This window comes from Alosa pseudoharengus, unplaced genomic scaffold (assembly GCF_046254945.1).
Source record: "Alosa pseudoharengus isolate Yale_2024_CS ecotype anadromous, Long Island Sound unplaced genomic scaffold, YU_APseudo_1.1 YU_APseudo_1.1_scf_14, whole genome shotgun sequence".
Classification (NCBI taxonomy): Eukaryota; Metazoa; Chordata; class Actinopteri; order Clupeiformes; family Clupeidae; genus Alosa; species Alosa pseudoharengus.
In genome coordinates this window covers 5,685,583-5,708,412 of record NW_027468609.1, presented here as the reverse complement: position 1 = coordinate 5,708,412, position 22,830 = coordinate 5,685,583, and the positions used below count along the sequence as shown (strand labels likewise).

Here is a 22,830-nt window from a genome sequence, read left to right as displayed (position 1 = left end):
CAGATGTAAGTACAGAAACACTACGCAGAAAAGGGGGACTCTAGACTCTGGAGAAAAGGCAGCCTACAGCCGATCACTCTCTCAGCAGAGCCAAATGATTCTAAGCGATCATATCTCTATTTCAGTTCCCCAAGACAATGCATCCCTGCATGTCCCACTTCCATCCCAGTTCCATGGAGTCTATAGACTGGCAACCAGCGAAGTCAAAGTAAAACAGGTGTTATGGTTACATTTATATATGGTTATATAGTATAGTATAAATGGTTGCAGCATTCTGAACAAGTTGAAGACTTCTAGCACAATCAGGAAGACCAGAAAATAGGACATTACAATAATCAAATTTTGAAGATACAAATAAATTAATGTTTCAGCATAACACAGTGACAAAATAGATCTATTACCTATATTGTGTAGATTGTAAAATACTGTCTTGGGGAGCCTTTATGTGAGACTGGAATGTTAGACTTTTGGTATTGATACACCAATCAATATTGACACTCAGTATCTCAGACATGTTTCTAGATTTGACTGGCCTCACTCACATCCTAATAACTTGTTAGGATTTAACAATAGAACATTCATACCCATCCATTTCTTAATTTGCGATGGGCCTTTAGATTTAAGAATTGGTCGCCATCAGCCCTTTTAAGTAATTTAGACATAAAAGGTAGGTTATATCGGTCTATATAGTTATTCCGAACTTGTGAGTCCATATTAGTTATTTTATGAAGTGGTTTGATAATTGCAGTTTTAAAAGCTGATTGCGGGGCGCAGGGCAAGTGACTTGTTATATAAAGAAGAAAAGAACTAAAAGAAGTAGTGACAGGCAATAATTCCTTAAAAAGACAAGATGGTATTGGGCAGACATGTGGACTCGAGTCACATGACTTGGACTCGAGTCAGACTCGAGTCATGATTTTAATGACTTCAGACTTGACTTGATAAAATTCGGCATGACTTGCGACTCGACTTGGACTTGAAAACTATTCACTTGAGACTTGACTCGGACTTTGCCTCTTTGACTTGTGATGACTTGACATGTCTCGAATCAAAAACTAAATTTCCTGATCGTGGACCAGTCACCCCACAGACACTTTCCCGCAACTAAAAAAAAAAAAGAGTACAGTAGCCTACTGCCGCTACCCCCACACGCGTTAAGCACTGTGTGTAGGCCACTAGAGACAGAGGAAGGACCAATCACCAATCACTAGTAGCTTTACTGCAAACTGATTTGCACTCTTGTTAGAGAACGTTTAATGTCAAAAAGCACCAACAGCATGTTACATAAAGTTGATACTTTTCGAGTCCTCTCCATTAAGATCCAACTTGAACTTATGCTAGCCTACTGCATTTAATTGAGAACGCATCTAAGCACGCACGAGAGAGAGAGAAAATGAGTAGGTTCCAGCTGGCTTGTCATTGTTGATGATGATTGATATCTTCTTTTAAATATAAGAAACATATAAAAGGAAATCGTGAAGGCAACAAATACGAGATTAGAGGAGATTGTGAATTTATCCGGTTCTCACTAGCCTACTGTACTGTTATAAACTATGAGATCCAGGTCACTATGACATAGCTGCATTCACTGTGATTTGGAAAGTGGACAAGAATATTATGAAGAGTTGTCTTTGCCTTGTGTAATGGAACTGGTGAGTCTTGAAGTATTCAATAATTTATTTACATGAAGCACATGATATGCCGATTGAAACGCATTTCACTCAGCTACTGTAGCTAGGTGGCTACTGGCTACCAGGCTCATAATTCACTTTTAATTGCAAACAGAAAATGTCAAGCAAGCATCATGTCATACATGCTTCTCTTTCCAAGGGAATGAAAGCTGTTTGTGCCAACTTAATATCATGCTTATCATTGTTAATATTGTGCTATACACGTGGCACAAACAATGTTTGAGTTTGTGGACTAGCCATAGGCTATATTTGAACAGAGCTGGTAAAAAAAGATCATTATGAGAACGTGTGGACAGTGGCACACAATGACACAATGGGCTTAAAGTGACAGTGCACCATTTACAAATGAGATTTAACAGCATCAAATGTGTAGTATTTCTTAAGAAATGAATACTTTAAAACAAAATTACTGTCATTATTATCTTTTAAATAATATAAAAGTATTGACCTTGGCTTCCCTTATGAGTCGCCACTGCCAGACAGCCTAATAAATTGTTTGCAGGCAAATCTGTGGCCTAGCGCAGTGATCTGCCATCAGTCAAATTATTACTCATCCTTACAGTGGGCTCCGCAATTTGGAAAAACAATATATTTGCAGCTGTGCTGAGTGTTATGTAGCTATCCGTTTACAGATTACTCAGGTATGCACATGTGTATATTACACAGGTATGCGCATGCATATGTCGTAAAAGATGACAAGACAGAAACATTGAACATATTTTAATCTGTATTTATAAACAAAAAATACTGTGGATTAGATGGAAGTGCTAAAATTACGATCGATAGTCTAATAATGGCATTATTAAGTGAAGAGGACCTGATGACTTGTTCAGGACTTGAAAAAGATTGGGACTTGGACTTGGACTCGACTTGGCTTTGATGTGACTTGGACTTGGACTCGACTTGCCCTTCTCTGTATTTACTTGGGACTTGACTTGGACTTGACTGCTAAGACTTGGGACTTACTTGTGACTTGCCAAACAGTGACTTGGTCCCACCTCTGGTATTGGGTCTATTAGACATGTTCTCGACTTAAAAGCAATTACAAACCTATAGGGCCTTAAGGTAAATCATTTCAAATTGTTAGGTTCAAGTGTTTGCATCCTTCAGTGTGACTTTAGCATTCTGCAAAGAATGGTGATCTTGTCTCTAATTAAGTCAACTACACATAAAAAAATCAGAAAGTCATCCGCAGTTAAGAACTAGATGCAGGGGTATTTTGAGTGAGTCTGTTACCTGTTCCAAAAACCTTTGATTGTTTTTATTAGTAGGCCTATCAACTCAGAGAAATATAGGCTACTGTAGCAGCTGAGAGTTTGTAATTCTGAAAACTCTCATGCAGTCTATTGTTTTGTCATTCGCTAAAGCAGTGTTTTTCAACCACTGTGCCGGGGCACACTAGTGTGCTGTGAGAGATCATCAGGTGTGCCGCAGAAAATTACCCAAATGTCACTCACTGGTCCAGAAAAGCAACTGTTGCATCAAATAATTTATAACCACATGCTCTCATTGATTGTATGATTGCACTATTTGTTGTATGCAGGCATTGTACAACGGGGGCCCCATATTCAGTATTCACAGAATCATCACATATCCAGTTCATAACAACAATTAAATTAGATATAGTCACCTACAAATGAAACAGAGGGCACTTGTTTTGTTGAGCAGGTCTTGCATAGAAGCCATAATAAGGCCATATCTAAGTATTATTTGAAATGTTAGGCTATGTTATTTTTTCTTCACACTAACGTGTGCCGTGGGACATTTTAAGTGTCAAAAGTGTGCCGTGGCACAAAAAAGGTTGAAAAACACTGCGCTAAAGTAAGAGGTTAACTCTTTGATAAAGAACTACATTTTTAATACACTCATACTACAGAGGTGCAAATGTTTTAATTTATGGCACTTTTATTTAATCTAGAATGCACTTGAGTTGTCTTTGCCTCTTTTGTGTTTGTTTTGTGATTGTAATATGTAGGCTAACTATTTGTTCTGCTGTCTTGGCCAGGTCTCTCTTGAAAAAGAGATTTTATATCTCAATGAGACTAACCTGGTTAAATAAGGGTTATTATTGTTATTATTATACAGTTGCCAAAAGAAGAAGAAGAATAAGACAAAGAATACACTCAAACAATTGTTGCAGTAAGGGGCAACAAAGTCATCAAGTAGCTTTGGACCGGATGCCTTTCCTGACAAAGCCGAATTGTTTCCCCATCGGACTATTTTTATAGCAGCACCCGGGCGCTTCAGTAAGGAGGAAGTCAACATGTCGACTTCGTATCGAAACAGGTGAGACTACTCGTCGCGGAATGACATTCAGAATTAATGTAGGCTTCTGATTATGAAAGTACAAAGGCACAGTTTCTATACATTTGAAGTCAAACGGAGAATGCGTGTTATCGTTACTTTGCACGTTGTATTGTAGCCTACTGGTATTATTCAGCACACTCGCGGACGCTGTCCGTTGTCTCGATGCAATGCAATGCAATGTGGGTACTAGCTAGCCAGCGTTAACCGATTCTGTTAAACGCCGCTAGTTCGATGATTGAATGGGTGATTATGTGTCATGGATTTAGCTAAAATGTTCTAAGCTAATGGGTTGGTCTTTTCTTGTTACTGGTCTTTTCTTGTGACTTCATGGGAGCAATGTTACAGTTAGGATTCATCTATGACAAGACAATGCAATCCATAGAGTCCATCAAATGGCCAGCTGTTCTTTCTCAAAATCGATGTACCTTGGCTTGTGGCAATACCATATTTATGACAACAAATGTCTCATAGTGCAACTATACTAAAAGTAAAAATTCGGAGCAGCACAGATGTAGTATTAGCTATAAACTTTAAATAAGGTGCACAAAAGGGACTACGTTTTGTGCACCTTAATTAAAGTTTATAGCTAATACTACATCTGTGCTGCTCCGAATTTTTACTTTTAGTATATCTACACGTCCACTCTTCGTCTGATGCACAAGATGTAATGCTGCAGAAGCGCGGTGGATCCACTCTTTTGTGAAGTCTCATAGTGCAAGTTTGATGTAGCAGCTAATCAAGTGTTCATCGTAGAGCCTAGTAGGCTATGGGCTGGTTTAACTGACACAACTGCTTTAGTGTCGTTAACTTTCATTTGACAACTTTTCATTCACTTGCTAAACGTTTAGCGGATGAACTCGCCGATAGCCTACTTTGATTCAGTGGCGAAAAATGCAGAACTGGTGCAATGTAATTTTCTGAAATTGAATTAGTGTGTTCTTGCTTGCAGACAACTCCGCATTCTCTACTGATCACATTATCAAGAGTAGGCCCAAACATTCTCTGTTAGTCATACCTCGCTTTTGGGACGCATTTGCATATAAACAATATTTTCAACATTTGTATGCCAGGTTTGTTCGGTAAATACTTACTTTGCCAAATGTAATGCTTGTTAGATTTTTTTTATCTGGTCTATCTTTGAATGCAAGATACCTTGCGTGACTGGTAATTCAAGTTCACGTAACGGCAGGTCTAAGATAAATGGTTATAGATGTTCAACACGGAGTGAGAAACAGACAAGCCTTTTCTTTTCCTGCTAGATAATGAAGCCGAACATCTTGCTGATCATATGCAGTTTCTGAATGGACTAAAAACAGGATGTCGTGGTCACATTTGAGGAAAGAGTTGTCATTACTGGGGATGTGCAGTCTATGATACTAATGTTTCATTAAAACTGTAACATCATCAGTTTTTGCAGCCTACTAAAAGTTGACCCCAATGAAATCACTCTATGTTGCCTGTGATTGCTACTCAGTACAAGACTGCTGCCGCACATCCCTGAGAGGGAATCAAATCGGTTGCCCTGTTCAGGGAAATATGACCTCATCCATGTCTTGTGATCTTCCTGGATAGTCAGCTGACACAGAATGGAGAGCTTTTATTGATCACCTGCTCCTGTGTCGGGCTCTATCCCCTCAAGAGGCAGAATCTAGAAGGCAAAATGGCACATGTGGGATTGAAAGAGGTGCTATTTTCACATAACTACATAATGAGGGAAGTGATGCCTATTAAAGTTTCTTTCCTCTGATGCTCCTGGTGGAGTCCTTGTGATCCTGCTCCAGCCCACAAACATACTGACACTCACTCTGTCTGTGTCTGGGCCTTCACTAGGTATGCGTAAAATACGCATTAACGTTGGCGAAGACATTTATCTCGACACTAGTGTTTCTGTCCTAGTGTCAGACATTTTCATGACTGGAGTGAGAACAGAGCAGTGAAGGAAAACGTGACACACACTCAAAGAAGCATTAAAAAAGTGCTGGAGAACTGGTGTGTTGAAATAAACTGCACAGTTTGGGTGCTCCCTTCAGGATTCAGCGTTCTATCATTTCCTTTCTTCAATCCTTCTTTATCTATCTTGAGCTTAGTGCAAAACCTGATCAAGCCCTGTCCCTGTGTGTGGAATGGCCTTGGGGTTTAAACGCCTCTCCCTCTTCATCAGTTCATGTACAGGGCTTACAGGTTACACCGCAGGTGTTACACCTCACATATGAGCTAAATCCCTTTTAATATAACAGTACGTTAAATATGCAGTGTGTATGGAAAGTTATTTGGGTAGTCTCTTTGGAGACGCTGTAGGTGTTCCATTTCAGACAGAAATGGCTGTTGTTACGAGTTATTTTGTAACGGTGCTTTACCTTGGTGTTCCAAGGATCCAGGAATTCAAGGGGGCTTTGGGAGAGGAAAAAATCAACCTGAAGGGGCTTCGTGAGCTCTGCTTTAGTGGTGAGTCATTTGCTGAGGCCTTGGCCCTTTACTGCAAAGGCTGCAGAGGTTTTTATTTGTCTTCAGGAACCAGGCTATAGCCATATTACAATCAGTGAGCTATACATGATCATATTTGTGACTGACGGTGGAAAGAGTATGGATATGGTCTACTGGAATAACATGACTCCCCCAACTCTCTTTCAGGAATCCCCTTTGAAGGTGGAATCCGTGCTTTGTGTTGGAAGGTAAATTTATCTTGAGAGGCTGTATGATTAGATTTTACAACTTTCCATAGACTTTCCATGGGGTATTTACATGTTTAGTTGTAGTTTGAACTGCTAATAAAATTAGATATTATAAACCAGGCGAGGACAGTAGTGATTGATGGATGATGTTGAAGATGGTACGACAGGCGTGTGATTGAAGAAGAGTTGCATAAGCACCCTAATTACAGTCTAGCTAAGCATTACAGGTATCTATGTGTGCTGTGTTGGACTTCAGACTCAAAGACAAGCTTGTTGTGCATCTTGTTTCAGTCTCATGACAGACAGTTAGTCTAGTGACACAAATTAGTCTAGGTGTGGGAACAATAAACTCACACTTATCTTTCACTCTCAGATCCTGTTAAACTACCTGCCCCTGGATCAGTTGCTATGGGAGTCCTTCTTGGAAAAACAGAGGTAAGAAGCGGGGCAGCCTAGGTTCCCCTCCACAGCTTTGATCAGGTTCCGCGTCATTGGTTGACCCTCTGGAGTTTGGCCAGGGCTTTCACTTTCCACCGTAGATTCCGCTGATGCTGTTGTTGCTCGGGGGCCTGGCTGGTTTCAAATGCACAACCCCACCACACACACACTCAGACACACATGCCCATGAATGCTGCACAACCCCACCACACACATGCTCACAGACATGCGCACACACACACACACACACACACACACACACACACACACACACACGATGAGTCATGGTTGGCTGCATGAGGCATTCAGCTTCTCCTTAAATTATTCAGCATTACCCACAGTTCCCACTGGCCCCCTTCCTTTTAATTTAGCGCTGAAATGATTCATCTGGGTTGGATGACGGTCGAACAGCTTATTCCTGTGCTCCACACCCGTATCAAATATCCTTGACACAGGCGAGTTGTTCACCCACTAACATGTTCTGCTAGCCTTGTTTGCCCCCTCGTTTAAAGAGTGTCGGTGCTGGATGATGTGCCCGCTCACTAGTGTAACCTGTCTGCGCAGGGAGCTGTATTGCCAGTTCCTGAAGGAAATGATCATCCAGCCAGGCATTGCCAAGGCCAACCTGGGGCTCTCCCGAGAGGACGTGACCCTGGAGGACCACGTAAGTGCATGCCCCAATATCCCCATAGTGGCACGGACCCGATGACTGGAGGCGTTTTCGCTAGTTTATTGACAGAGTAGCACAGAAGTGTGGAGTGGGTGAATGCAAATGTGTAAGTGTAAGTGCACTCTTTTTGTGTAGTGGGTAGTGTATGTAAGCTGTTTTTTTACCATCCGACAACATGTGGAAGTTGCACATATTCAGAAACACTGGGCTGGCCGGTATGTGCATAGATGTTGGCTCTGCAGTCCTATTGCTCTATATGCTGGCATATTGCATAAGACTCATTAGCGCACCCAACGGGGAACACAAGATGCACCATCATCTAGTCACAACTTTGATGTGATTGGTTGAGTTCATTTGTAGCTCAGCTTGTCTCAGCTTTCTACCCTCTTCTTTCCTTGTCTACCTCTCTACCTCTCTTTCTCTCCATCCTCCTCTCTCTCTCTCTCAGCCTCTGAACCCAAACCCTGACAGCAGATGGAACAACTACTTCAAAGACAATGAGGTTCTGCTTCAGATCGATAAAGATGTCAGGTTGGTTATAGACACACCAAAGGAGCTCAGTCTTCCTTTGATATCCAAAGGAGCTTTCTCTCCCCAAACGTGTCCTCTAGATCCTTTTAACAGGTCATGCATTACTGAAAGGTTCTCAAAGGTAGAGAGTTGGAAGATGGTGTTTTTCAAAAGGTAGATTTAAAAAAAAAAAAAAAAAAATTTTGATGGGATGAGATTCACCTTTGAATGAAAAGTTTATCGTTTGTATGTGCTTTTCCTATCCTATAAAAACCTAATTTATCTAATTGCAATAAAGGAATTGGTTACAAAGAAATTAGAGCACATATGGCTTGTGCACTAAAAGTTAACCTTAAAACGCATTAAAAGGCATGGTTTAAAAAGTAACATACCGGTAATTGTCAAGAAAAGTACCTTTATCTCCATGAGTCACACATTTTATCTATGCTGTGTGTGTGTGTGTGTGTGTGTGTGTGTGTGTGTGTGTGTGTGTGTGTGTGTGTGTGTGTGTGTGTGTGTGTGTGTGTGTGTGTGTGTGTGTGTGTGTGTGTGTGTGTGTGTGTGTGTGTGTGTGTGTGTGTGTGTGTGCGCCTCCTCCAGGCGACTGTATCCTGACATGGCCTTCTTCCAGAGGCCCACAGAGTTCCCCTGCAAGCTCATCCTGGACCCTCAGAACGATTACGAAACCCTCCGGCGCCGTGTGGAGCAAACCACCCTCAAATCTCAGACTGTGGACCGCAACCGCAGCGGAGTCACCAACGTGAGTGTGTGTGTGTCTTTCTGCGTCTACCCTGTGTAGCCCTTGATTCGGTTCAAAAAGCATTTTTAAAGGGGTTGTTGATGAGATGTGTCTTCTCTTTGCCTCGGTCAGTCTGTCCACAGTGAGAGTCCGGTGAGTATTAGAGGGTTGGGTGTGTGAGAGTGAGTCTGTCTGTGTGTGTTGTGTTTATGATGGAGTTGTCATGCATAGAGTGAGTCAGTGCACGCGCGCGGAAGACTGGTGAGTACACAAAGCCTGAGAGTGTCCATACTGGGTGCTGTGTTTGTTTACAGTGAATATTGAAATGTTTTTGTGAGTATTAAATGGGTTGAAGACTTGACGTGGTTATTCCCCAGGGTACTGTTTGTGACCTAAAATGACCAGAGGCGTATTTCACAACACCTAGATAAGGGATTAAGCTAAGATTTTTGGTTATCCTGTCTGAATTTTAGGATAGTTACCATGGGAATTTATTCTGTGCAGCTAGCCTGGTCCCTACCAGGCTAACAGCCAGGCTTAGTTAATTCTGATGTTAATAATGTTGTCTTATTGGTTCGGCCAGCTGTCATTCAAATCAGACCACCATGTGAAAAGAGCTTTATGCCATTTACTATTTACTCAAAGCATTTGCTCGTACAACAGCAAATTAGCAAGTTGTTTTTGGAGCCTGGGCTGTCCACAAAGTCTGTGTGTACAGCGTATTCAGGGCACAGGGAGCTAGCGGATGGTGAGATGATGTTTGCTGTATGTGACAAAAAATGTTTTAGCTTAGAAACTGCGTAACATCGCATAGAGCACCTTTAATTCTGCCTTTGTGAAATACCCCTCTGCTGTCTCTAAAGCCAAAAGTTTCCTCAATTGACAAATGTAAATACTGGCAGTTCTGCCACACGCCGGTTGTGACAACAATATCATACCTGCGTTCTGTTCCCACATCGCTTTAGCTCTCTATGATTTCCAGCGTTTCTCAAACTACGAGCCTCTTCGATGAGTAGGCTAGGTTGCTGGTCACCAGAGCCACGAATTGAAATTATGCCCGGCTTTTGTCTGTTAAATTGCAAATATTATTGTATTGAATGATATTATGGAACTGCGGACCGAAAGACAAAGAAACTAAAAGTTTCCCCGATCAGGAAATACTTCTTAATTTAGTGTCAACAAATATACAGGCATACAATTGGTGGTGGTATGAGTGCTCATTCAATGCGCAAGTGAAAATGAAGCAACGATATCTAATGAAGTTCCTGTAACTGTCCATGAAAACAGCATGGATAGCCTAATCCACTGCACTTAAAAGTTGAAATTGTGATTTGTTGTAGGCCTAACAGGTGATTTTACTCGTCTTGCTGGAGTGAACGCAGAATACGGGCTGTTGCGCAAATAACTTAATGATGGAGATGATCTGCATCTCCTTTAACCAAAATCTGTAGTTTTGCTAACATCTCCATTATTAACGTGAAATATCAATGCAGGGTAGTGTCAAGCAGTGAATGTTCACTTCACCTAGCTGAGTTAGACAGAAGACCGACGGGCCCTGCTTGCTTGCTCTGTTTAGGTATTTCTGACCCTCCCAAACTGCGTTAAAATGGTGTGTTGAACAGACAGAATTTTAAAATGTTCACGGGCAGGAATCCCTGGACCCCCGCTTTTATGATCCGCACTCCCTCTCAGACAATACTTCCAATGTCCCTGACTTGCCGTGAAAAATATATCAGCATAAAACATCTTTCTTATATTGTGACCCCCCCCAATGTTGACGTGAAGTTGGCGCCCCTGTAGGTTCGAACATTTCTTATAACTTCAGGTATTGCGTCCTGTGCCCCTGGTGATTTTGTGATTTTGTGATTTGTGTCGTAGCAGACTCACCTGCTGTTTCGCCGGTCTCCTTGCTCATTTCTCTGCTCCCCTCCCACAGGTGAGCTCTCCTGGCAAAGCGCTCAATCTGTACCCCTCTAATGAATACGAGGTGCTGCCCAATGGGTGCGAGGCTCACTGGGAGGTGGTGGAGCGCATCCTGTTCATCTATGCTAAGCTCAACCCAGGCATTGCCTATGTGCAGGGCATGAATGAGGTTGTAGGACCCATCTACTACACATTTGCCACGGATCCTAATGAAGAATGGAAAGGTAAGAAGATAATGAATCCACCTTTTCAACTTGTTTGGGTCTTGGCTGAGAAGTTATCTAAGTAATGGTGATGGTAGCACTTTGTTGCCTGAATAAATACACAGAATAGCATTGTGGTCAATATATGAATGTGCAACTACTGGCTGCCTCCTACTTCCATATCTAATGCAGACTTGAATTTCCCCTCGGGGATCAATAAAGTATCTATCTATCGATCTATCTCTATCTGACTTCTAAATGTAATGAAAACTTCTAAATGTTTTGTACTGCCGAGTAGAAGTGCCTCAAGCTTAGGTTATTGGTAGTTGGATAGACTGAGATTTGTTCAGATGTGCTTCAGAGCTGAGAGACTTTAGTAGTTATGTCAGTGAAAGTAAGGTGAAAGAGGACTTGCCTTGATCTTGTTTAAATCTGCCTTCAGGGAAATGGCACAAGATTGGAACGATACTTAGGAGTGAGTGGCATTAGATTAAACACTGAGCCCCAGGATCCCGTTCAGTCTGAGCAACAGATTGCGACCAGGCAGTATCATAACGGTGTCATCCCTGATGTAGATGAAATGTCCTTGATATAAATTAATTTATAAATCGAGTGGAAGCAGATCAATTTTACATTTATGCTCACTACCACTAAGAATCTTCTGAATCCTTGTGGTCTCAAAAGTTTTATTTGGTTCTAAAAAGACCTGTAGTAGTCTCAGTTTGTCATCAATTGCTGTCCCTGATGATTCAGTCATAATCTGACCTGAGTGTGTGTGTGACGCCAAAGGCATTGACCTTCGTTTGTCCCTATGAAGTAGAGGCTGTTTGGGTTGACGTGGATGTTGTAATTAAATCAAGTCCAATTGGAGATAACTGTTTGTGTGCAGACTGTCTGGAATTGTTCACTGCAGTTTACTGCGTGTGACCTCTGAAACATAGTTCACTTACAGCATGGAGAACTTCAGATCAGTTTTTCGCCACTAAACCTAATTCTCGGTTGACTATCAATTCAGGTACAGTGACAGTTTTTGAATTTTAAAAATTAACATGAATTTGAGTTGTCAAAATGGCCAAATCACCCAGTGAAACTTTCAGATTGAAATAATATTATGTCAATAAGCAGCCAACGAGCAGCACTATGACACAAGCTGAAAGTGTTGACTCAACTCCTCGTTTTACACTGAGTGAGACTCTTTGGTGTGAAGACCTTGTGTGTCTGCTTCCACCTACAGGACAAAAGGGGATCTGAAAGAAATGCCTTTTGCTGTGTCTTAGCCAAAGATCCTCTAGTGCTTCGCCAAGTTAGGAATCTGCACTTTTCACCTATAGAGAGGAGTCTGATATATGAATTTTGGTAGCAGCGCTGGTCTTGCATAATGAAACTGATAAATTATATAACATTATGCACATAGTTCTGGTTTCATATACTTGTGTATTTCTGGACAAACTCATTTAAATGTTGTTGAATATTTATAAATCGTAAGGTGTTATTTGGTTTACGGATTCTTCACAAATGAATGGATGTAAGCTGAGGTTCAGTATAGGCACTGAAACCTTAAAGATAACACATGAGTTGAAAATGATATTCATCACATGCAAATTATATTCTCTTCACCCCTGCTTTAGAATTGCAATATATAATGTGCTATATTTCTTCTTGTATAACCTCTCAAATCAGCACATGTTACTCTTCCCCATACCCTTTGTCAGCATAGTTGCTTTGTTGGTGTGGTGCTGTGTGTCAATAGTTTACACTATGATAAAGACATGCACTTTCTTAAGAGAACGAGGTCACTTACTATTTTTATTTGTAGCTAATGCTATATGGAAGGGTGTATCTAAAATAAGATGCTTTAATAAGTGTGATAATTTACTGTGTGTGTGTGTGTGTGTGTGTGTGTGTGTGTGTGTGTGTGTGTGTGTGTGTGTGTGTGTGTGTGTGTGTGTGTGTGTGTGTGTGTGTGTGTGTGTGTGTGTGTGTGTGTGTGTGTGTGTGTGTGTGTGTGTGTGTGTGTGAGATCAGAACATGCCGAGGCAGACACCTTCTTCTGCTTCACCAACCTGATGTCGGAGAACCGAGACAACTTCATCAAGAGTCTGGACGACTCTCAATGTGGCATCACTTACAAGATGGAGAGTGTCTACTCCATGCTTAAAGAGAAGGACATGGAGCTCTACCTTAAGCTGGTGAGCTGCTAATCTTTGAGAAATTCTGTGTTGTTCGGATATGTACTGTATTAGTGTATATATAGATTAGGGGTGTAACGGTACACAGAAGTCACGGTTCGGTTCATACCTCGGTTCGGACATCACGGTTCGGTACGAGTTCGGTACAATGGAGGGAAAAGCAAAACAAAAATGCAGAAAGCATTTTTTTTTTTACATGTCTCAGGCTGTACCACCTAGTGTCATACAGTCTCTTCCCTGAGCCATCTGCAACAGCCTGAAGTGTGTAAGATGTAGGCTAAACAGTACAAAAAGTACCCAGACTCCATCTGTAACTTGTAAACAAAATAAGACAATCAGCTATAAAACTGAAAATAGGCCTACAGCATCTCTTATTTCTGAAAGTGCAAATTACATAGAAAAATGATTTTTAAAAATCCACTTAAGCAAGACCTTCAACATCTGTGTTTAGTTGTATATGGAAGGGTCTACAATTTGCCTCAATATTTTTTTTATTGTGTGTAAAGTAATAATCTAGCCTACTAACTGTGAAAATATCACACTATTTTGCCTTTTTTTAAAAAACGAAATGGCTCCTTTCATTTCATAAACAGACTACAACTAGAAGTCACGTGACTTTGCCCTTTGACGTTAACTCACCGTAGCATGGTTTGTTTATTAGCCTGGTTAGCGTTGTCACTTTATTTTACTGTCTATGCACTTAACACTACCAGAACCTCATGTGAGAAGTTACAAGTTACCCCAACATAAAGGTAATTACCACGCGATTTACATAGCTTTCTGTCATTACGAAATCATTTAATGTAAGCCATAGGTTTTGGCCCCATTTGTATCCAAAGGCTGCTGAAGCGCAGGGGAAGTTTTTTCCCCTCGTTTCAGTGATTGGTAGCCTACATCATCTGGGTGATGGCTTCGAATATGTGTAGCATTTTTTCCACTCACATACCCAACAACTGCTGAACAACGCCGACACACAGTTTCATCTTATCCACCACTCTTTCGCCTGTACTAACGTTACTGTAACTGAAGTTCTCAAACTTGCGATCTTAAAGAGACCAGCGGATCCTCTAACTCTTGTGGGTCTAACCTTAGTGCTGCTAATGACTGACGGACTCGACCGACGACCTGACAAAAAAAACATAGGTGCCAATCAGAGCTTCAGAGCTAAGGCGAGGCTACAGATTAGCGTTAGGTGTGGCTAAAGAACTCCCGTAACTCTCGCTACTTAACAGTAATTGCGCATGACATTAATTAATCCACACACGAGTTTTATGTATTTTTATACCGTGTATTCTCCGTGTAAATGCATGCACCGAACCGTGACGCCCGTACCGTTTCGGTTCAATACGAATACATGAACCGTTACACCCCTAATATAGATGTGTCTACATCTATTAGTCTTTTCCCGTACCTAATGTATAACAACCACCAACAGACAAACTATACACAGTATGATCTGTTTTTTCTAAGTTTGTCATCATTTCATATTTCTCTCCTCTTTTTTCCTCTCTCTCCAACAGCAAGAGCAGAACATTAAGCCTCAGTACTTCACCTTCCGCTGGCTAACATTGCTGCTGTCCCAGGAGTTCCTTCTGCCCGACGTGATCCGCATCTGGGACACCCTCTTCTCCGACCAGGACCGCTTCCACTTCCTCATCCTGGTCTGCTGTGCCATGCTCACGTAAGACATCCTACCCCCACGTCCTTTGGATAGTGAAATTCCCTCATGCTTATTATTTTGTTATTACCTTTTAGTCTGTACAGTATCCTGCAGTGCTACAAGTGCCAAGGAATGTGAGCTTTTTGTATCACTACTTCTATGATGGAACGGTTCAAAGTTGTCACTGCTGCAGTCTGTGCATGCACACTGACTTTTGTACAGTTATGTCTGTAGGGGGCACTGCAACTGACACATTTCAATAACTGCTTGGGCTGCTATGGTCACACATTGTGGAAGAATAGTGAAGCACAGCGCACAGGTCTACACACACACACACACACACACACACACACAAAAACACACACAAAACACATTCACTCAGACACACACTTACACTTACACATACACACGCTTACACACATGGTATACACACAGACACATGCACACACGTACACATACACACTATGATAAAAAAACAAATCTAGTTATACCACGAGGCTGTGTGTAACATGACTGCCATACAATGGCAGAAGTATACTAGTGCAATGCAGCTACAGACGTGCATGTGGGTGGGACTGAAGAATATGGTGTCGATTGTCCATTGGCAGACAGGGATCGTGTTCACAAGTTGGTGACCTTGTAGAGAATGAGGATGAGTGTGGCTTCAGAACATGATATCTTTGTACAAAATGTGAACGCTTTGTGAAATTTACACGTACACCTAATAAGCAAGATTCAACAGTCACTGAGAAGCCAAGGGGAGCGCATGTAAGACTTCCGCTTTACAAGGAGTTGTGGGAGCAGGAGGTGGATAGAGATGAAGAAACTGCTTTATTTTCTTCACACAATACATGGCATCATCACCATGCCGCAGTAATATTATGTACCGCTGTGCTGTACATCTGGTTCTATATCTTGCATTCAACAGCAGTTGGGGATAAATAAAAGTCATTCTGTCCTGTCATAAAACTTTAACCAACCAATGTCTTGAAGGCAAAACTATATCTAGTGCTCAATGGTGTTGCACAACGTGGATATGCTACCTGGCATTGATTTGTAGAATCTGAATTATGTGTCATTTTTAGGTTGATCCGAGATCAGTTGTTGGCAGGAGACTTTACAATAAACATGAGACTACTTCAGGTAAGTTGATTCTGCCTATATAAATGAGGTTAAATGTGAAATTGGATGTTAATGAATAGTTTGTGTTGGCTTGGTTTGTTAGGCTACTATAGATTGTGGCCTGACTAAGGATATTGAGTGATCAAATGTAACATTCCCTTGCAGGATTATCCCATATCTGATGTGCATACCATCCTCACTAAGGCCAAGGAGCTTCAGGATGGATCGTAGCCATGACGGTGACTTTTGACCTCCCAACTCCACTCATCCATCTGCACAGAGAAGGGATGCAGGGGGGGTTGGAAACCATGGAAACTGGTAACCTGGACGACAACAGTGCCCTATCACACCCTGGGAGGGAGAGGGGAAGATGCCACCATTGCTGTACATTGTGGGGGAAACAAACAATACAAAACACAACAAAGAAACAAAGAACAATCATGACTCTACGTACGCCTTACCCTCACAGTTGCCACTCTCCCAGCCAGATTGTGTGTGGGCTTGAGCTATTTATTGTTGCACTGAACACTTGAGAAATCCAACACACTCAATAGCAGAGCAAGCTACAGAGAAACATGCAGGAGAAAAGTATCATGTTGAACAGTACGAAAACACTCCACCTTGTTCGTCTTTTCCCCTTTTACGTATCAGAGGGTTTTACTTTGTTCTTAATCTCTTTTTTTATGAGAGAGGATGTTTTATGTGTTTTACCTTGCATATATTACTTTGTGTGTTTTTACTGTGGACTTTATACAAAAGAAGGAATACTACATGTTGAAGATGGGGCAACTGAGTTGGTCTGAGATGCACCTTGGTGTGTCTTGAATCAGAGTTTGAGATCAGAAGATACTTACAAGTGCTTTTCCCTTTTGGTATAAGGGACTATAGATTGGGAAGTTGCCAATCCATTATTAACAGGGTTCCCACATGTTCAGGTTCCCTGCTTGGGAGATCATCTGATGTAGTTCACTTCACACACTATGCTAACATCATGCTCATTTTAATCTTATTTTACATGAAGTATATATTTAGCAAAACAAACTACATCCACACAGAATAATTTCCTAACTACTAATACTTAGCCTTGACCCTTCAACAGTTAGAAGGATTAGTATAAGTGACTACGAGCTCATGCATCCAATGGCGTGAGAAGTGGTGTGTGAATGAAAAGTGAGAGTGAGCTAGTCCTCCACCTCATAGTACCCATAATATGTATAATGCATAATGATACCCGCTTAAGTGCTTTTTTTGTGATTGTCTACTTGACAGCTGACGAATGTCATATCTGGCCTTCTGATCTGTTCTGTAATATGGAGTAGTTGTTGCCTTGTTAGTGGAAAGGCACTGTGTTATCAATACACTTATTTGCAAACTCAAATAGTTTACAAGTAAACATTAGTAATCCCATTGTTAAAGATAATAAGCATCGGCCAGTCTAAAATCTCAAACTATTTGATACACAATAAACATTTATCCCGTGAATAGAAACACTTACATTTTCTTTGCCAGCTCTTAGTTAACATGAAATGAATTTGTTAATTTTAACTTAAATTGCTAAATTGAATGCAATAATGCATCACACAGATACACATAAGTGATCTAACAGTGGTATTCATCTCACTAAGCTTTGTGTAACTTTGAGGTTTCAGCTGTACAATGCTATATGTGTGAAGTCTGACTTCAAAAACGGATCAAAGGCAGATCAATGTTCTCTAAATTTATCTTGGTCTGTGAGGTCAGCTTTGATGGCTAAGCCATACCAGGCTGTTTTTGTCCTCCTCAGAAGTGATTAATATGATACTGGCTTGGCACCTTTTGGTGTTGGAACGCTAACCAATGGAAGTGTTTTCAGATCTAGAACCACCCACAGCTCCCCTGGCTCTGCCAGTAGAGTTTGTGAGGTTTTTCTGAAAGTCACTCAACTCTCCCTCCCTCTCTTTCTTTCGCCCTCAAGCTACAGTGGTCCACCTCTCTCCTTGCTTTGTTAGGCTCTCGTAAATTTTGGGGGCATGTATCTTCAGCTGAAGTGGACTTGTCACCCATTTTCATTTAGCATGCCGGTATTGTCTCTGCGCGCACACTAGACGCTTTCATTGCTCACGAGGCTACAATGTTGCTCTTTCAGGCGGGCCAGCAGCCATCAGAGATGACTTTACTTGGGTGTTTGTGTGTCTTTCTTGCTTTGTTTTTGTCTCTTGAGCAAAATAACCCATTGGCATTTGTCACTACTGGCACAACAAGCCTTGCAGTGAGCAGTTTATTCTTCATGCCAATATCCTCATGATATCTGCATAAAAGTACAAATAGAAGTGTTTTTTTGTTTTTTGGTCGGGGCAAGTTAGATAATCCCAGATTCTCATCTGGGCCTTACTGTTACTGTTGTTGTCCCAAATAGCCTTTCTGTGAGTATGAATATTACTCACTCGACAATGAAGACATATTGAGGCTGGTTGCCTTTTCCCACAAACCTAGAAGTAGTTTGTGCCATGTGTTCTGACTGATCTGTGAAAATGGTTCATTATGGGTTGCATATGCTACATTTTGACACTCAAGTCCTTGAAGGACACAGAGAGAGCATGGAGGACACAGGAACTTTGGGCTTCGCAGAGTCTCTGCCACGCTCAGCGGTTAAGTTCTCGAATATGCCCTCTTCACTTCCAGTGTTTGTTTTGTTTACATGCTATCAATAGAAGTTTTTTTTTCTGTACTTATTTGTTTGTCTTTTTTTTGTTTGTCAATCAGCTTTTAAATCTTAACTTGTTTTGAAGGGGATTTGTGAACGTTAATGACTTTGACATGGTTGTGCTGTTTGAGACATCACCTCTTCTGTGAAGGCGTAAAAGTCATTATGGTACTGGGCGTGAAGGCAAGTGTCGGATGGTGTCTCAGTCTCACTCATATACAAAGCTGTCAGTTGTCTCTCAGCCATTTTCCACCCTCGTTCAAGTCTTCCTCTTTCTTAAGTTTACATCTCGAAGATGTCTCCTTCTGATCTTCCTTCCGTTAAGACCACGTTAACTGTGTTTCATGGTTTCGGTTTGAACTGACCGCCTGTATTGTGAATGTTAGAGGCTTGTAGGAAAACATGACCTGACCTTTTTTTTCACTACATTCGTTCACTGTTTTGTCTGTTTTTTTGCTTGGCTTGTGGCCGTGTAGCCTCACCCATTTCCCATTTGTAAGGTTGCATGGGCCTTTTGTTGTGGGGATGGGCCGTGTACATTCACTTTACAATGTGGTCGGCGGTGGGTGGGTGGATGTTTGCCATTCCGTAGCCAGGCAGAGCAGAAGCATAATTCAGTTGATTGCCCTGATTAGGCCCTACCTTGCCAAGAGTTTTATTAGAAGTCCAAAGCGTCTTTTTATTCACATATGCGGGACGTTGTCTCGTCTATGTCTGCTGAGAGTGGCCATTTTTGCTAGATTGTATTCAGGCGTTATCAGCCATGTGACTCCTAAGTATGGGATTGCTTTTCCTCAAGGTTTTTTTATGTGACACATTAACGTGAAGGCCAAGGTCCCAATGCATCTCTCAACGGTCTTCCTATCCTCACTCAAATCTCTCTCTATCTATCTATCTATCTATCTCAACAAACTGGATCATTATTGTGTTCATTAAAAGATGTTTTCTTTCTGTCCAGTCTCTTCCTCACTTTCTTCCTCTTCCTCGTTTCTCCGTCCGTCTCCTCCTCTCCCTCCCTGTTCTCCTAGCAGACATGCGCTAGCGCACTGTTTGTTCTTCTCCACCTCCTCAGGCTTGTTGCATAAGACCACAGGGCTCCCTCAAATCCTGATGGTTAACACATGTTGGAGAGCCATGTGTTTTTGGCTATACTGCTCTGCAGTGCAGGGGAAAGGAACATGTGGCCCTGTGGTTCTAGAGGTGGTGGGCAGGCCTTCGGGTGGGGGTAACTGGGGGTGGTTTTAAGGGAAAGCAGGCTGAGGGTGAAATTGGCATTTGTTGGTGCCCGGCCCGGGTCATGGAGGAGGCAAGAGTGGTCAGACTGGCTGTGAGGATTTTGTTTATTGAGTGGTGTTGGTGAGGGGACAGATGTGGGCACAATAACATGATTTAATCTGCAGCGAAGGCTGACGTTTCTGATCCAGAGTCAGTGAGTCAGTGAGTCAGTGCCTGCTGTTGGTTAGTTTGATGGACCACGAGGGGTTGTGACCGAGATTGTCCTCCTGAGTGTGGTCTTTGGTAGCATCAGCGAAGAAAGGTGAATCCCCAAGTCTTGGATCAACATCTTTGTAATTTGGCACAGACAGTTGGCTCTCGTGAAGAGGCACAGTGCGTATTCAATCTCTGTCAGGTGTTGTCATGTTGAAGGATGGGCCAAATCCATACTGTTTTCTTACTGAGAAATCTGAGCCTGCCCATCAAATGTGGTTATTTTGTATACGCAGTTTTTGTTTTGCACGTCTTGCCTTGCGGTGTAAATAATAGCTTTTAACTAACCAGTTAACACGGCCAGCCTGTTTAGGCCTCAGTTTTGACACAGAGATGGAAGTGGAAGTTCAGACAGAAAGAAATGAAGAGGGACGAAGAAGGGATGGGGGAAGGGTGTGAGGGAAAGGAATAGAGTGAGAGAGGAGGGAGGGAGAGTGAATGAGATCACATTTAAAATTGACATTAGAGCTGTTGGAGTGGGGGGGTGGTTGGTGGTGGTTCCCAGCAGTGCCGTGTTAAAGGGACAGCGTCCGCCTCTGAGGACCAGGGTGAGCTAACCGAGCATCATCTGAGGACAGACCGTGAGACTTTCCTCCTGCTCGGAGGGGGGATGGGGGTGGACGGAAGCCAAGGGGCAGTGGATTTGGAGACGGCACTACAGCTCAAGGAAGGGAATTAGTTTTTTTAAAACTAAAATGGAGGAAAAGGCACTTTCTTACCCTTGCTAGGTGGCAACATGATTGGTGTTCACTTCAAAAAAGATTGAATAATCTTTACTATTGTTTGCCTATCTCTGTCATCTTCCACTTGGTTTGAGGTGACTGTAGTTTTAGGGATTGTGTAATGCTGATTTTTACTGTCTTTTTATGATGTGATCACTACTATAAATTCATTTTTTAAACTGCTATGTATTTAAGCCTTCTGCCTGAGGCTCTGTTGGATAGTGGAAGGTGTCTAATGTAGCTCTTGCAGCATCTAAGCAGTGTATGTGTGTTTCTTTTTAATGTGTATCCTGACTTGTAGTTTTGTTCCAAAAAATGTTGAACTCATTTTGGACCGGTTGTGTTTGGGTGGCTCTCTATATGCGTGGATGTTTGAGTGTTTGAAAGTGTGTGTGTGTGAGCTATGTGTATGTCCGTATGTAAATCTATCAAGTTTCTTATTTTGCATGTGTATACATTTTTGTATAAATATTCATAGGTCTTAGCATTGGAGTTATATACATGTTTTTACAGTGTTTGCAAATGCACAATAAATACTTCAATGATGATTACAATCACGTATAATTATTTAAAGTTAGTGTTCTCAGAAATCGTAGCCTTACTCAAATTGGCAAGGGAAACGATAACAAAATACCTAATTTTCATTCCATGTGTGCTCTCTCTCTAGCCCTCTGTGTGTGGGGGTGGGAGAGGGGGCTTAGGGAGAGCGAAATAGAGAATGACTGTGCCTGTTTCAGGTCTCAGCATATTTTTATCCCATCCATCTTTACCTTCAGCCCCTCTCTCCCACTGCTGCAGTACAGTAGGCACAGTCACTGGGTCAAATCCTTGGGATGTCTGAGTCCTCCCTGTTTCCATGGCAACCCATCTTCCATTTGCAACAGTGACCTTTTTACTTCTTATGATAATCTTGATGACGAGGAGAATAAAGTGTGCATTTTCTAGTTACATATTTATTATTATACTAGGATCTTTTATGATTCAGTGATTTTCTAAAGCACCCTAACAGCTTCATCTCCTTCAATGTGAGTGCTTCAGGACACCCATGTCATTCTGTTTTTTTTTTTTTTCTTTCTCGCGTCTGCGGCAACAGGAACTCCTCCTCACGTGCAGCACAGCTGCAGTCTCTCCCTCTCTCCCTTGGGCACAGTGCGGTAACTCCCGCGAGCCGCCCAGGTATCGCGCGCGTGAAACATACATCAGTAGGCTACCACCAGGCCTATAAAGCCACATATATTCCCGTCCTCTTGCACTAGACTGTGTATGCCAAGGACATAAAAATGCTTTGAACTTTGCAGCATTTAAAACGCTGTCTCGTGCGTATTGATCACATCTGATCTTGCCAAGCAGGCCAAAAGGTGACCTAGGTGTCAATTTGGAAAAAAAAAAACAGAGGTTATAGGATACTATATCTCAGGGCGTGGTAGCCTAGGCTACTGTAAGCTTGAGGTTAAGTCACCAGCGACCCTACAGTAGCGGGATTGGGAAAAGCGGCATCAAATAAAAACCACATCACCATAGCAAATACTCTCTGTTTTAGGTTGTGCTTAGCGATTGATTAATGGGTCCAGTATTTATTTTTAATTCTTCACTCGTGGAGAGTCTGCAGGCTCAGCCCAGTAAAGCTTCTATTTATGTCTGTAACGTAGCAATTTCAAATTGAGGTCAAATCTGCTCTCCGTGGCTGCGCATGCATAATTCGGGCGCAGCGCATCGTGCGGTCTCCCTATACTGCCGAAGCCTAGGCTACACTCCCCATCTCCTTGAGAACCACTTGGCGGAGAACGGTGGATTGTTGTCCTGGCCGGGATCG

At 41.9% G+C, this 22,830-nt stretch overlaps 1 protein-coding gene across 1 annotated transcript; it reads left to right on the top strand.

Moving 5' to 3' along the window:
- The first annotated feature begins 3,932 nt into the window (after positions 1 to 3,932).
- tbc1d13 (TBC1 domain family, member 13) lies at positions 3,933 to 21,571 on the top strand. Its single transcript, XM_076283569.1, has 12 exons — positions 3,933 to 3,977; positions 6,370 to 6,443; positions 6,630 to 6,670; positions 7,044 to 7,105; positions 7,673 to 7,772; positions 8,227 to 8,309; positions 8,889 to 9,048; positions 10,964 to 11,174; positions 13,179 to 13,342; positions 14,863 to 15,023; positions 16,088 to 16,145; positions 16,290 to 21,571. Exons 1-12 carry the CDS (start codon positions 3,955 to 3,957, stop codon positions 16,353 to 16,355), a joined length of 1,203 nt encoding a protein of 400 aa, XP_076139684.1. The 5' UTR covers positions 3,933 to 3,954; the 3' UTR covers positions 16,356 to 21,571.
- The last annotated feature ends 1,259 nt before the right edge of the window (positions 21,572 to 22,830 follow it).